Genomic DNA, 13,840 nt, shown 5'->3' on the forward strand with positions numbered 1-13,840 from the left:
AGAACAAAACATGTTAGTGCAAAAGAGCAGCGGAGAAACCCAAGTTCTGTAGCAGTCTGTCTGGAGGACAGGGCAGAGATTCACTTCTGGCAGTTCAGGCAATGCCTACCGCGGGATCCCAGTCCTAATCATTGCAACCCTAAGTGCCTCAATATCCTTGTAGCTTTAAATGGCTTCTTCTCTGGTGATGGAAGTGAAAGATGAAGTAAAAACGTGGCTCCCACCACTGTAGTGCCTGAGCTGCGTTTTCTCTTCGCAACGTTTATCACCCTGACTTTCCAGGGAGGAGGGGAAGTGCTGGTTGCCCTGATTTACAGAAGGGCAGAGGCACAAAAGCAGCAAACATCTCTGTTCTGGAGTTAGCCATCTGTCAAAAACATTGCAGGTGTGCCCCCAGGGGAGCTCCCCTGAGGCGTTTCTCAAAGGACAGGGAACCAAAGTTGAGCTGCTTCCACGTCACAGCTTACATCCAACCCCTTGACCACCTTGGTTGGTTTGGAGCACAGCGCCTGGCCAGCACCACCCCCTCTCCTTCCCAGCTCAGCCCAAATCCTGCAGACCTGGCCTGGTCTCCTCTGCTTCTGGCCCTCCTGGCATCACCAGCGGCATCATCGCCACCGCGTCTGCCCGAAGCACTTCCACCCCCAGCCTGGGCTGCAGGGAGGCTGCTGGATGTGCAGCGTGTCTAACAAGACAGCAGTTCAAGGCAGAGGAAGACATAAAACCAAATTATGCCCGACTCCACGTTCCTAAGAATGTAAAGGAAATGCAGGCAAAAATGAGCTATACAGCTACAGAAAGTTAATGTATGCTCATTTGTGTATCAGAGCATTGTCCGGGGGAGCTCTCAGTTTCCTCTCAGGATCTATAATGAATAGGCCTATAAGAGAATGTTATGGCAGCAGAGATTTCTCTTTTCCTACTATTTAACTTAGAACAATATAGAATCAAAACAAAAAGGCAGCCTTTCAAAGACCAGCAGTACAATACACGCTAAAGGACATCACTTCAGCCTTAAATGAAAGAGCCCGGGAGACCTTTGCCCTGTGTATGCTGAGAATTCCTCTCCCTTGATCATATACATGGCAAGGAGATTGCTGTCTGAGATATCCCGCATCCCGCCACGCCCCGGTGTCACAAACTCGCTTTCGCTACCAGCAGATGACAAGACCAGAACCCAGATAAGCAGAAAGATTTTCAAACAGGAAAGATGACAAAAGGGATTGGGCTGTTCTGGGCTCTCCTGAAGTTGCTCTTTGACCCCTTTTGCTGTCCCTTTTTACATTTGGTTAGCCTTGCTCTAAATGTAGGTGACACCAGACAAGACTGGGAATTAAAGAAGCAGCAGCCCAAAACAATGGCTCTTCAAGGTGTTATCTGCTCAATTCATCAGGGTGAAGTATTTATCCCCAACAGTAACAGCGATGGCTTTAATTGTGGCATTATTAACTGCTAGCTGTCATTGCTGCTCAAAGGATGCAGAATAAATGCACAAAAAGAATTAAACGCTACATCAGAGATGTCCAGAACCTAGAACAGAGATCCCAGCATCCTAGGAACAAAAACCTCCATTTTTGCCTTTACGCTGATTGCCGTGCACTGCACTGTGTGTTCAAGAGTACACTTTGCCTTTTGTTCAGGAAAAGGGCTTGTTCTCAACGCTGGTGGTTTCCATCTTCTCAGGTGCACAGCGTGGTTGTGCTAGGTGTGACCCAGGGAAGGAGAAGCTGTGTGAGGAGGAGGAGGAGGGGAGGTGACTGCATCACTGCTGTTTGCGCATCCCTCTGCCACTGCACAAGGAGAAAAACTTCAGTGGCTTTTCTCTGCAGCAGACCAGCCCCTAAAGGACGTTCTGCAGTACTGCAGAGGCAAGGCAAGCTACCTGGGGCACATTTCTGTCACATGCACTTGCAGACCCTGCGACAACTCGTTGCCTTTACAAATGGATTTGATTTATGCTGGTAAGAGGTTCATGCTGTCAGCTTTTTGTCTCCTATTTCTGGCGTAATTGATTCTGCCCAGTCATTTCTCTTGCAGTGATTATTCCTCTTTTCCCAAGCAATAGCTGCCTGTTGCTGAAAGACACCTTAATCTTCTTAATGTAAACTATCTTGAAAACAAGATTTTTAGATATAAAATTTCTGTTACACCAGGAAGATGTTTAGACTGAAATTCTTAGCTCAGGCGGTCTCACTGAGGGACATCCCAGTCAGAGGCAGACAGAAAGGCAGAAAAAGTTGCATTGCTCAATGACCAGCCACAAATCCATGTAGCATTTAAAAGTCTACGTGAACATTTTGAACAGTGATACTGTGATATAGTACAGTGGAAGAGCTACGCAAACTCTCCTCCATGGGAATCAAAAGTAGTTCAGTTTTAGCTTTTCCCCTAATCCCACTTTGAGCACGGATTTTTCAACTCCTCTGCCCTGATTTTCTCAAAAGTGCAGGACGAGTTTGGCAAATGAAAACTGAGATTTATACCCAGACAAAACTGTCTCCTTTCCTCTTCTTTTGTCCTTGTGCCAGAAACTCTTGAGAAAGCTGAAGATACCGTCATGAAGAATGTTAAAACGAATTGTGGCACATATTCTTGGGATGAGGAAAGGAGAGCCTTTCTCTTGGGAGCATTAGTCTGTGCTCGTAGACTTGTGGGATGTCGTAGTGCCTGTTTGTGGCTGCCTGCCCTGTTTGATATTGTTTACCAGCTCTGACGCTCTGGATAGTACATTAGGAAAGAAAAGTTAGCAATTGAATGTTAATAACAACCACAGTTATGCACAAACTTACAGAGAGATCAACTTCAGAAACCAGAGGAAGGCACGCTACATCATGGTTTATTAACTGAAATTAATAATGGTGTTGCACCATGCAGGCTTGAACATCACATTTCAAATGCAAAGTAGAGGACCATAAAAAAGGCAGAGTATGTGGCTAATTTATAACAAATGTTTTTAGCCTTGGTATAAAGATCACGCTGCAACGAATACATTGTGAAAGCCCAAACTGCTGAACCCCCTAAGGGGTTTCTAGTCCCTTGTTCTCTTCCCAGAATGTTCACCTGGTACAGGCCTTAGGACACGAATAACCACATCTGTCGGTCTTTTTAGTTGAAAGGAGTATAGATTGGACAGTATCCCCAAATAGGCCCATGTCTCCATAATGCTAAGACAAAATCAGACGTGTATACATCCTTCTTCAAATGTAAGGACAACATTTCCTGACGGGGATTTGCATCTGGAGCCAGATGGGGGAAACCTCCGACATCCCCTTAAGCATCCTGCTCGCTCCTGAACTCACCTTGCCCAGGCAGCTCCTTCATCCCAGCAGCCGTGCCATCGCGGCCCTTTTGGTTTTGGCCTGTACCTCCCTTTTATCAGGGCAGGTGATGTTGCCCAGGCAGAGCTGCATTTCACATGTGGCGAAATGCAACACGCCACAGCGAGCCAGATAATGGAGCCACCCGTGTTTATCTGACGTGGTGCTAAAGCCATGAGAAAATGGTCCACGTGTGAGCACAGCCTAGAAATTCAGAGCAATTCCAAGCCTATAAATACATCACACCGAAGACATGTTTTGTCTTTCTGGACAAAGTTAGAACCTGATGTATCGGTGGATTAAGTAATAAAACTGTTAACGGGATCATTAGTGGCTTCGTGGTAACAACCAGCCCTGACTTTCCCAGAGACCCATGGTGTCATTGTATTTGGAAAAGCCTTCGCTGAGTAGGATGATGGGCTGTGAGAAACACACGGCTGTCTTTCAAAGTGCGATGGGCCAACTGCACCGAGACCGTAGCCAAAGGAGGCTCTGCCCCAGGCAATCCCTCCCCATCACACGCTGTGCTGGGTTCACGCTGACGTAGGGTTCTGGAGATTAATCACCCTCTCTGGTGATTCCGATTGGGCCAAGCCCCGCTCTCTTCCCTGAGTTCTTACTCCATCCTTACTCAACAGGAGATTTGCCAAGATTGAGGAAAAGTTGTTTTTAAGCACAAGAACCTCCGGGAGGCTTAGCAAAACGGGACCTTCAGGGCCAAAATAAACTCCAAGTGAGCGCACGCGCGGCCCCACAAACAGCAGCCGGGGTGGCTGGCCCCAAGGCCGCCGGTGCTGCAGCCTAGGGGCAGGGCCACCCACTGGCTTTCCCTCTTCTTAGAGAGCCAGCGGGGTACTGAGCTTTCTCACTGCGATTTTTCACTTCCAAAACGAATTGGGATTTGCCAACAAGATCAGTGAAATCTCCACCTCTATCAAGCATGCGGCGAGAGAGCAGCTTTCAGCCAGTTCTCTTCTCACTCAGATCCTACCACAAATGTAAAACCAACCGAAATAAAATAAATGTTCTTGGTCACAGAAAGGCAAATTCAAAGACAGGCTATTGTGTTCAGCTTTAAACCTGTGTAACGGAGAGCAAAGATCGACCCAAGTGCACGAACACGAAGTGAAAATAACCCAGACATCATCCGCTCGTAGAGAAAAAATGTGGCAGGCTAAAAGTTTAGCTGATTCTCTCTGCTTCACACCATGTAATAGCTTAAATGGTGTTTAAAAGGTTCTCGGGGTGACATCATCGTTTCCATTCACTTGAATCACCCTTTATTTGTAAGAGTACAAATAGTTAAAAGCTAGCCAGATTTGCTGTTTAGCTCTCTGTCCCGCTGTGTCATGCAGCAAGAGCTGCTACAACTTCCTCGCCTGGTGTACACCTACCAAGGGGTCTGGGAAAAGCATTTCTGCCACACCTGGGCGCTGCATTAGGAGCTCTGATATTCCTCGTGGGCTGAGGAGCAAAGCAGTACCTGGGCTTTAAGCAGTGGCTGTGCACGAAGTCCTTTCCCTTATCTTTGCAAATTAGCGCTGAGGGAGTTAATTTGCAGCGAATGGAGAGGGGGGGTGCGTGGGGAGAGGGGCCGTACCTTCAGCTGGACAACACTGCACCTGTGGGATTTATTTTTCTGCAAGGAAAGACAGGGACCTTGAGGCTTGCAAGTGATAATCCACTGTGCCTTACTTCCCTCCTTTCAAACACAGTTGCATACGTCTTCCTGTTCAGGGCTCTGGGCAATCTCTTCCAACAGCCATTTCCTGTATGAAGGCGTACTGTAATTAGGATTGCCCACAAGAAGGGTTTCCAAATGCTACTGTGTGGGCATGTGTTACAGCCCCTCGGGGAGGCAGCTTCAGGCAGCTGGAAGAACAAGTGAAGAAGCAGAGGGGAAAAACACTTTTTATAACTCCTGGAGGACACGCTGTCGTAGGCATCCGCACATTAAAGGTCTGAAACGGCAGCCCCTGCGCAACCAAACCCCCAAATTCGGGAAGTCCAGGCTCGGTATCAGCTTTCAGGATGATCCCTGTGGCTACAAAGAGCCAAGGCGAGCCCTTCTCAGGAGCAGTGAGGGAAGCTAGGATGGGGACTGGGATACTAAGGAGGCTCCGTGCCCGTGTCACCAGCTGCAGGCTTCTGGAGACAAGGAGAAAATTGCTTCAACTCCCAAATTATTGTATTCAGCGCTAATTTCAGCTAATGAGGTATGGGTTAGTGGCAAACAGGACGAATCCCTTACAGGATAGCTGTTTGTGTGTGTGTGTTTGTGTGCCATATCCCCGTGAGTGACAGGGGCTGTCCCAGTTTACCCACAGCTAGGGAGGAGTGGGCAGAGTAGCCCCGTGGAGATTGCTGCTTTTTCTGTAAACTGACCTTAGGGTATCTATAAGGAAGAATTTAAGGTTTGTGATTTCTGAGCTGTGGGCTCTAAGGAAGCAAAGATTTTGACTGCAGTGTTTTAAATTCATGGAGATTTTTTAAAAAATGGAACAGGTAATGACTAGGTCAAGCTTCCTTGACCCTCAAATCAAGAACAATCCCAAAAGGACTGAAAACTCCCCTCTCCACTTCCTTGGCAATCGTGTTCCCACAGTTCAGAAAAACACAGGAAGATCTAAGGAAACCTATGTGGAAATGCAGAAGACAAAGGCAAGTGGTCTGAAAATAGAAGGCTGGTCCATATATTTCCTTTACATTCTGGTCCTGAGTCCAGTTTTTGGCTGAATTTTGAAATCTCAGGGAGCATATGCTTTTGCCATTCTCAGCAGGGCACAAAGGAAAACGGGCTTGCTTGGCCTTGCCTCGTTTGAAGGGTTAGAAGAGGTCCTTTCCTTCTGACCCACTGATGTCTGAGATTCCTTTTCAGCGCTGAAAGCTTTGCAGCTTAGAGCCGCAATGAAAGCCCCGAACGCTGGTTGCACACGCACCGTGCACTGGCTGTGACTCCTTTTACGTTTGTGGATAGTGGGGGGGGGGAGGCTTGAAAAAATTGCCCTTGAAAAGTTTAGTTCAGCATGAAGACTTGGTGCATCTCCTTGCAAAACACCAGGGATTTGGCTGCAGGTCTCAGACCCTGGCTTGGCTAACCTCTGCACCAGGCACCATGTAAAGGCAAAATTCATTTTGGTACAGGGAAGAGAGACTGTGCAGACCTCTAGAGCTGAGAAATTCCTCCAGACTTTTTCTAATGTAAAAATTCGAGGAATCCTGAGCCCTGAGGGGAGTTTAGGAGACATCTAGGGAAGGGGGGAGCGAGCAGGAGAGGGGTGTAGGATGTAGTGAGGACAAAAAGTATGTGCTGTAAAGACAGGCTAATCCAAGGACTTGGGGATGAGGGCGTTGGGCTGCCTTTTGTAAAACAGTTCACACATCTACTCACTATCCATCATAAAACGGTTCACAGACTCACTCCCCATCAGAGTACAAAGCTGTATGAAACTGTTAGCGACTGCCTAATACAAAGCTAACAACTGCACGGGGCACTGGCTCAGCTGCCCTCAATATGTGGATTCATTGCATGCAATTTCCCAAACCTCTGAAAGCAAAAAGCTGAGATGGTCCCTCCGGGGCACACGGGGCAATGCCGGTTGTGGCCACATGTGCTGCACAGCCTGCCTCAAGGATAGCAGAGAAAAGCCCAGATTCAGCTCTGTGGAGTGGGCACGGGACTGGAGATTCTTTCCAGCTTCCTATTCCCGTTACTGGAGAATGCAGGAGGTCCGGCCAGGTCACCAGATTTGCCTCGTTCAGTTGTGGATGTGTGCTGATACCTGGTTTGGGGTGGGCCGGGGTTCCCCACACAAGTTGGTGGAGCACTCAGGCAGTGTGGAGCTTGCCCAAAATGGGCAGCAATCAGTTTTGTTCATCACAGGCTCATGAGATCAGGCTCCCTACCTTCTTCGAACCTTCCTCCTTTCTCACTTGAAGCAAATGGCTCACGGGCAAGCCCCTAAGATCACAACTCCTATACAGAAAGCCTCGCTTCACATGATTTCTTCTAATCTTGGCTTGCTCCTGGTGATTGCAAGCTCTCTGCTGCTAAAGTTCTGCTCCCTGGGGCAGCCTTCAAGCGTGTGCTTATATTAAATGCCATTTCCAGATAATAACCTTGACTGGCTGATTTTGGCAGGTTCTCCTATTTTCTCAGTGGCCTTAAAAAGAAAAATTAAAGAAGTGCCTAACCCAGGAGATCAGTTCTCCGTTGCACACGTTTTATGCCCTCTTGTTTATGTAGCCAGCTTTTCTGGCCATGTGGTGGAGTACAGCTAGATGCTCTGCCCGAAGGTGAGAACCAGAATCCCTTGACTGGCACCCAGCAGCCTTTGTGTCCCGTCAGTCATTCGAGCTGCTTTCTGAAGGAAAACACTTGGGACACATCTATTTTGCTCCTGGCTGTTGTTTAGATATTCTGAATATCTTTTAATTGCTTCCACTCGTAATTTCCCATCCCAGTGACATCAGGCTGGTCTAGAGAAAAAAAGGAAAGGTGGAGCAAGGGAGATGAGAGGGAGTAAGCACAAGAACTTCGGCAGGGCTGCTAAGCTTCAGTGTCCTTCTCATACTCTCTGTGAAAGTCAAACGCTGCCTCCTGGAAATTTCCTGTGTAGTTTTAAAAAATGCAGGTTGCTGCTGCTGCCCCCAAAACTGTTTTGCAACGTAAGCTGAAAGCAGCTCCTCTGTTCATCCTGTCCTTTGCTGATGATCAAGTGACCCTTGCTGCATATGCTTTGCAAATGTCTTTGGAAGCAAAAGGCACGTTTCATCTCGGAGCGTATGCAGCATAAGGCAGATTTTCACCCTCCTTCAAACCATGCTGGCAGTTTGGAGGACAAACTTACAAAAAAAGGCAGCTCACGTACCACTGACTGTACCTAAGAAATCTCTCGTGCTTGTTGGAAACCTTTTGCAATAAGGTGATCTGCCGGCAATACACATATTGTAAATACAGCCCGACTCGATGGATTACTTCAGACTGATTTGGGTTGAACTACTGCTTTGCGAGCAATTCAGAGACCATACAAAAGAGTAGAGACCACTCAAATGTACACTGCTGCTCTTATTTAGATTCATGTGTATTGCCAGACCAAAGGGGAAACGTGTGCAGATAAATATTTTTGAAATTTTAAAAGAAGATATGTTAAGTTCTTGTAACAGAAACCTTCAACAAACAATCTGGTTTGTATTCTCAGTATTCTTTTGGGTACGATGCTGGTTTTTAGAAGCTCAGGGAGTATTCAGAAATACTTTGCATTTTTTTCCTTGCCTTAAATAGATGAATTAGTGTAAGAGATTTCCAGTTGGTTTTGAAAGTGGCAGCTTCAGGCAGAGAAGCTCATATATCACAATCTTATAAAAAGTCTCCTTTGCTTTTTATAACATTTTCCCACAGTAAAGCAAATGTTTAGAAATAACACCAATTAAGAGACACATTTTTGGTTTACTAGAACCGATCAGCAGCCCATATTGTCGGCTATCCAATCCTCCACTTCCCAGCACTGGCTGCCTCAGAGGAAGGCAGAAGCACACCCCGAATGCCTCTGCCTTCGCAACAACGCGCCGCCGGCTCCGCAGTCCTTCTGGCTACATGCAGTGGGCACCCTCGCTGGCAAGCTGGCAGGGTTCTGAGCTCCTGAAGCTTTCGATTAGCTCTTGACATGTGGCACATTTGAAATGCATCTGTTAGTAAGCTAAATTGCCTTTCCTGGTACATTTGTAGGTCTGTTTGCAGAAGAAGTTGCAAAATGAAACAAACAAAAAATGTTAAATTCCAAACTGGCTTCAGTGTCAAAGGGATCAGGCAGGACCTAATTTTAATTCTTGAATCTTGTTAGTTTTCCAGTGTTACGTCATTGCAATTACTGAGTTTATTCCAATACCAGAAAAGTTATTTGGAAAGCGTATATATTAAAAACTTTTTGATAATAATATCAAGGAGCGAAAGACACTACAGAAGGTACTGCCAGTGTCAATAATTCTTTTCAGATGTTTTTTTAAAGGCCTACCTAGAACTTGTGCCAGCTGTCGGCATCTCCACAACTCTTATTACTATGTAAAAAGTTTTTAGCAGAAAGCCCCTAACTAGTACAAGAAAGAGTTTGAAATAAGCTCTGTAATAAACGAAAAGAAAGTGGATATTTCATGATACCTGTAGAACTGTCTTAGGAAATTTAAAGACATATGAAATATTTTGAAGCTACGTTTTAAGATGAGGCAGGAATTTGTTGGGATGAAGTTTGCACGGTCTCTTCTCCCTGCTAAACACGTACACGGAGCGAATGATCCTCCTTGCACAGGAGTTCTCTGAAGGAGACCACCCATTGATCCGGATCAGTTTTACGGCTATGGACAACTTCTGTCCTCTGGTATCCCTGGCCCACATAGGGGATCTGCTGAGCTGCAAAGCAGGACATCACGACACAGCGGCTGCAACCACTGATACAGAAGGAGAGGACACTCCAGCTCCCTTGCTGAGGTTTGGTAAGGGCCACGAGTGTTCCCTTTCTCTTGGCTGCCCGGGAAGTCCTGCCCAGGAAGGTGCCCCTGGGGCTGGGCAGCTGCACTGCCCTCACTCAGCACCTCAGGGGCAATGTCTTTCACCGTTGCAAAATCATCTGTCTGCCTTTTAGATGTTTGGGTTTGAATCAGATTCAAGTTCTTCAGCGTAACTCTGCCTAACTTTGACCAGAAATATCCCAGAGGAGGCTTAACCTACAGCCTGCAGGACAGATCCATGCCTCTTGTCCCTTGGGAGGTCAAACAAAGTTTGATTAAATTCACCGCTGGAGATGAACTTTGAGGGAAAGGTGACTGAGGAGTTAATACCTCGCTAACATCAGTGCTATCCAGAATCCTCCGACTTCCTGGCCCTGTTTCAGTTTGGCTTCCAGCCTAATTAGGGCACACAGACACTGTGCTAACAGATTCTTTTCCTAATGATGGACAAAGGTCTGACAGCCATAATGCTGCTTCCAAATCCTTCGTGAGCCTTTGCCTACAGGGACAGTTAGCGATGTGCCTGTCTTCCTTTCCTTCTCACTGGATGCACACATTGCCTCCTCTCTGCCAGGCACTGATGAGAAAGTGAGCCTGGACCAACTTCCAAAGCTGTTAGCACCAAAAGTGCCAGGAAAGCAGTGCTGGTAAGTGAAGAACCAAGGCGGCACTGCAGTGTGGGCATCATCTCTACCCAACCTTTTCACCCAGCCACCGGGGTGCCACTGCACCGTGCTCCACTTCAGGAGCACTTGCGGCAAGACGTGCTTTCTCCCTTCTGCCAAACACTTGCCCTCATCTCCCTCCGATCCACAGAAGTCTGTGGGGATTTATTTATGCCTTTGGGAAGCTCCCGGCTGGATTTCTGGTAACACACCTTCTACGGGCAGCTCTTCCAGCCTGTGCATTAACTGCCAGTTAACACACGCGTGTCGGCCAGGTGGAGCAATTCGAGGAACCCCCCCCAGAGGGACACACAGGCTCCCTGTTCCCCACCAGGTGCACCTCAGGGTGCATCTCCTGGTGTCCCGTGCGGCATGGGACCATGGCACCAGCCTTACTGGGCCACTCGGACCGAGGGTCACCAGAGTGCCGGCCATGGAAGGCTCTTTGGCCTGCACCACTTGTGGTGGCATTTATTTATTTATTTATTTTCAGGAAAAGCTGGTCAGGCAGTTTGCAGCACGAACTGAGGATAACCACTTATTGTGCAGGGAGCTGTGGGGAAGATGCTGCAGGGGATATGTGAAATGCCCTAGGTTAGCACCTTGCAGCCAGCCTGGGGGCGTTTCTGCAGAAGGAACCCATCTCTGAGTGGAGCCAAGAAAACCAAGGATGCTTCGGTGTGTCCACCTCATGAAACTAACCCCCAAAAGGCTTGTAACGTGCTGAGCACCCTGTGAAACCCATCCACCACCCAACAAAACTCGCGGGGATCTGCCTTCAGAGGCTACCTAGCACCTCACCCCCTCACCCAGCACGTGCCAACGGAGTAACTTCACCGAGCACTGCCGAAACGCCAAACCCTCTGCGTTACCCCTGGGCACCCCAACCCCCACAGGGACCCCCAAACCCCACAACCTCCACCCAAAACTTACAGCCCCCCCCCCCCCAGCCCCACCGAGCCCCCCACAGCTCCCCTCAGGGGAGCCGGGCAGCGCCCCTCGCCCGTTCCCGGGGAGACCCCGCGGCGCCCCCTGGCGCCCGCCCGCCCTCTCCCTGAGGCGGCGCCGGGCGCCTCCGGTCCCGGCCGTGTCCCGGAGCCCTCCGGGGGGCTCGTCCCGGGGACCTCGGGCTCTTACCGGGCGTCAGCAGCAGCAGCAGGGCGCAGGCGGCCGTGGCGGCGCTGGGCCGGGGGGCCATGGCCGGGCGGAGAGCTTGGCCGGAGCGGGGCGGGAGGGGCAGAGCGCGGCGGGCAGCGAGTTGCCGCTGCCGGTCACCGCCTCATCCTGGCGCCGCGGGGCTGGTTCTCGCCGCCTTTTCTTCCCGAGGTGCAGGTTTTTAAAAGTTTTGTTTGGTCGTTTGGAGGTCCGGGATAACTTTATTCCTCGTTTTGATTTGTTTTGTTAATTCAGGGGGTGGGAGGCAGTGACGGCGCGGAGTAACGCCAGGGGTTATTGTAACACCCCGAAAACTTGGACTCCCCCCCCCCCCCAAAAAAAAAGAATAAAAATAATAAAATAATAATAATAATAAAGTTTCCCGCGGTCGGCGAGCTCGCCTGGAGCTGGGGCTGAGGCGGCCGCCGGGATGGGGGCGCAGGTGCGGCGGGGCCGAGCCCCTGGTCCCGTCCCGTCACCTGCCGGGGGACGCCCCGAGGGGCTCGGGCATGGCCGCAGCCCGCCCAGGGGCTTCTCCTCCTCCTTCTCCCCCACCCCTCCGGGTCCGCTTTGCCTTGGCTGGGAAGTTTGATACGAGCCCGGGATTCTTTATAGGGACAGGAAAAAAAAAAAAAAAAAAGAGGAAGGAGAGACGTCACCAGGCGAGGGGACTTCACTCTCTCTCTCTCTCTCTCCCTCCCTGTCATTTCACAGAGCTCCTGGATTTCCTGTTGCTGCTTGAGATGGGGCAAAGGAACGAGCCGAGCTGTGCCCCGCTGCCTCCCTGCCCTGCAGAGCTGGAGCTGCGCTAGCATCAGGTGGCAACATCCCCCCCGGGCCTGTCCCCGCTTCCCCTGACAGGCAGAAGGGCGCCCGAGGTGCCAGCATCCCCTCCCGGCACAGGGAGCACAGGGCAATGCTGCCGAGAAGGACTGGAGCACTCTCTTTACTCCCTTTCCCTGGTTATTTTGCAGTTTGGGTTCTCCCGGTGCCGCTCTGTGTGTCTGTCCTGCTGGAGTGCCAGCCCTGTGCTCCCTGCCCTGCTGCCTGCAGTGTTGCAGCAGCCGCTGCCAGCACACCCCGTGCACTTGGGGCACAGAGAAAGTTTCTCGTTGGAGTAGGACATTCTGGGCAGCTCCAATTTTGTTAATATTTACACAGCTCAGCTGCCTCCATAATCTCTCATGGGTTTCTCGTAACAGCTGCTTCTGTGTCACCCAAGAATTGTCTCCAGGCATTTGGGTGTAGACAGATCCACCCACGTGTTGAGCTTTCCAGCCCATCCACGTGCCTTTGCTCTTGCCATGCCAGGCAGGACTGGAGCAGGAGCGAACGCTCCTTCAGTGTGGTTCTGGCAGGGGACTCACAGATGCTTCCCCTTTTTTCGCCTCCGCCCCAGGACAACAGAGTCCTTTCCTGCTCCAGCGCTGCTGCTTTAGCCTCAGGTGCCTCCAGGGCTGGTGCACCTGCAACTGTGAGGATGAGAAGCTGTGCTGAGCTGATGCCAGGTGTCCTGGGAGATGTCCCTGCTCATAAAAGGAATGCTTCTGGAAATGCAGCTGGCATTCAGGTGACAGGAGGGAGCTGTTCTGTGCTATCGTTAAACGCACATCCCAGTTACATGGCTTTTTACATACACAAACCACTCCACTCTACTGATAATGAGAAAGTGGTGGAAGCTCTACAGCTACTCACACAGACTGTCACTCCCAGTAATGCCACAAATGAGGCGCTGGGGTTAAATGACCTATTACAGTAAAGCACTGTCGATCTCCATAGCTGAATGGCAGGGTTTGTTTGGAGTTTTTGTTACTCTAGCTCAGTTTCTTTTCAAAAAAAGAGAAAAATAGCAGGTGTATTAGACCTTATACTGAATGTATATCATAGGTTTTAATGAAACTGAACTGCAATCAGGATATTATGAAGTTTCCAATGCCTATTATGTGGTGCAATTGCCTAAAGTAACTAGGAAAATAAAACTAACATTCACATTTTAAAGAAAATGTACAACACTGAAGAGGCTTTCAGGATAGGGAGTAGCTGCATTACCTGAGCGTTCCCTAGGCTTCCAACCTTAGATGCTATCATGCTGGGGGAACCTGGTATGGTGGCTCTGAGGAACAGTATGGAGCGTAGAATGGAGTGGAGACACCACGGCATCTCCAGGTGGGGACTAGATTGTTCTTGTGCACACCAAGA

The 13,840-nt window shown here is 49.4% G+C and overlaps 1 protein-coding gene across 2 annotated transcripts in view; it reads right to left on the bottom strand.

Moving 5' to 3' along the window:
- Window positions 1-12,210, bottom strand: part of LOC311213779 (vascular endothelial growth factor receptor kdr-like) — a 131,131-nt gene extending 118,921 nt beyond the window's left edge. For both annotated transcript variants that reach the window (XM_084294012.1, XM_084294011.1), the window contains exon 1: window positions 11,624-12,210. In XM_084294012.1, the coding sequence (XP_084150138.1) occupies window positions 11,624-11,684 (61 nt within the window). In that variant the 5' untranslated portion in view covers window positions 11,685-12,210. The remainder of the gene's footprint in view (window positions 1-11,623) is intronic.
- Window positions 12,211-13,840: the final 1,630 nt, after the last annotated feature.

This window comes from Netta rufina, assembly GCF_964035555.1.
Source record: "Netta rufina genome assembly, chromosome: 12".
Classification (NCBI taxonomy): Eukaryota; Metazoa; Chordata; class Aves; order Anseriformes; family Anatidae; genus Netta; species Netta rufina.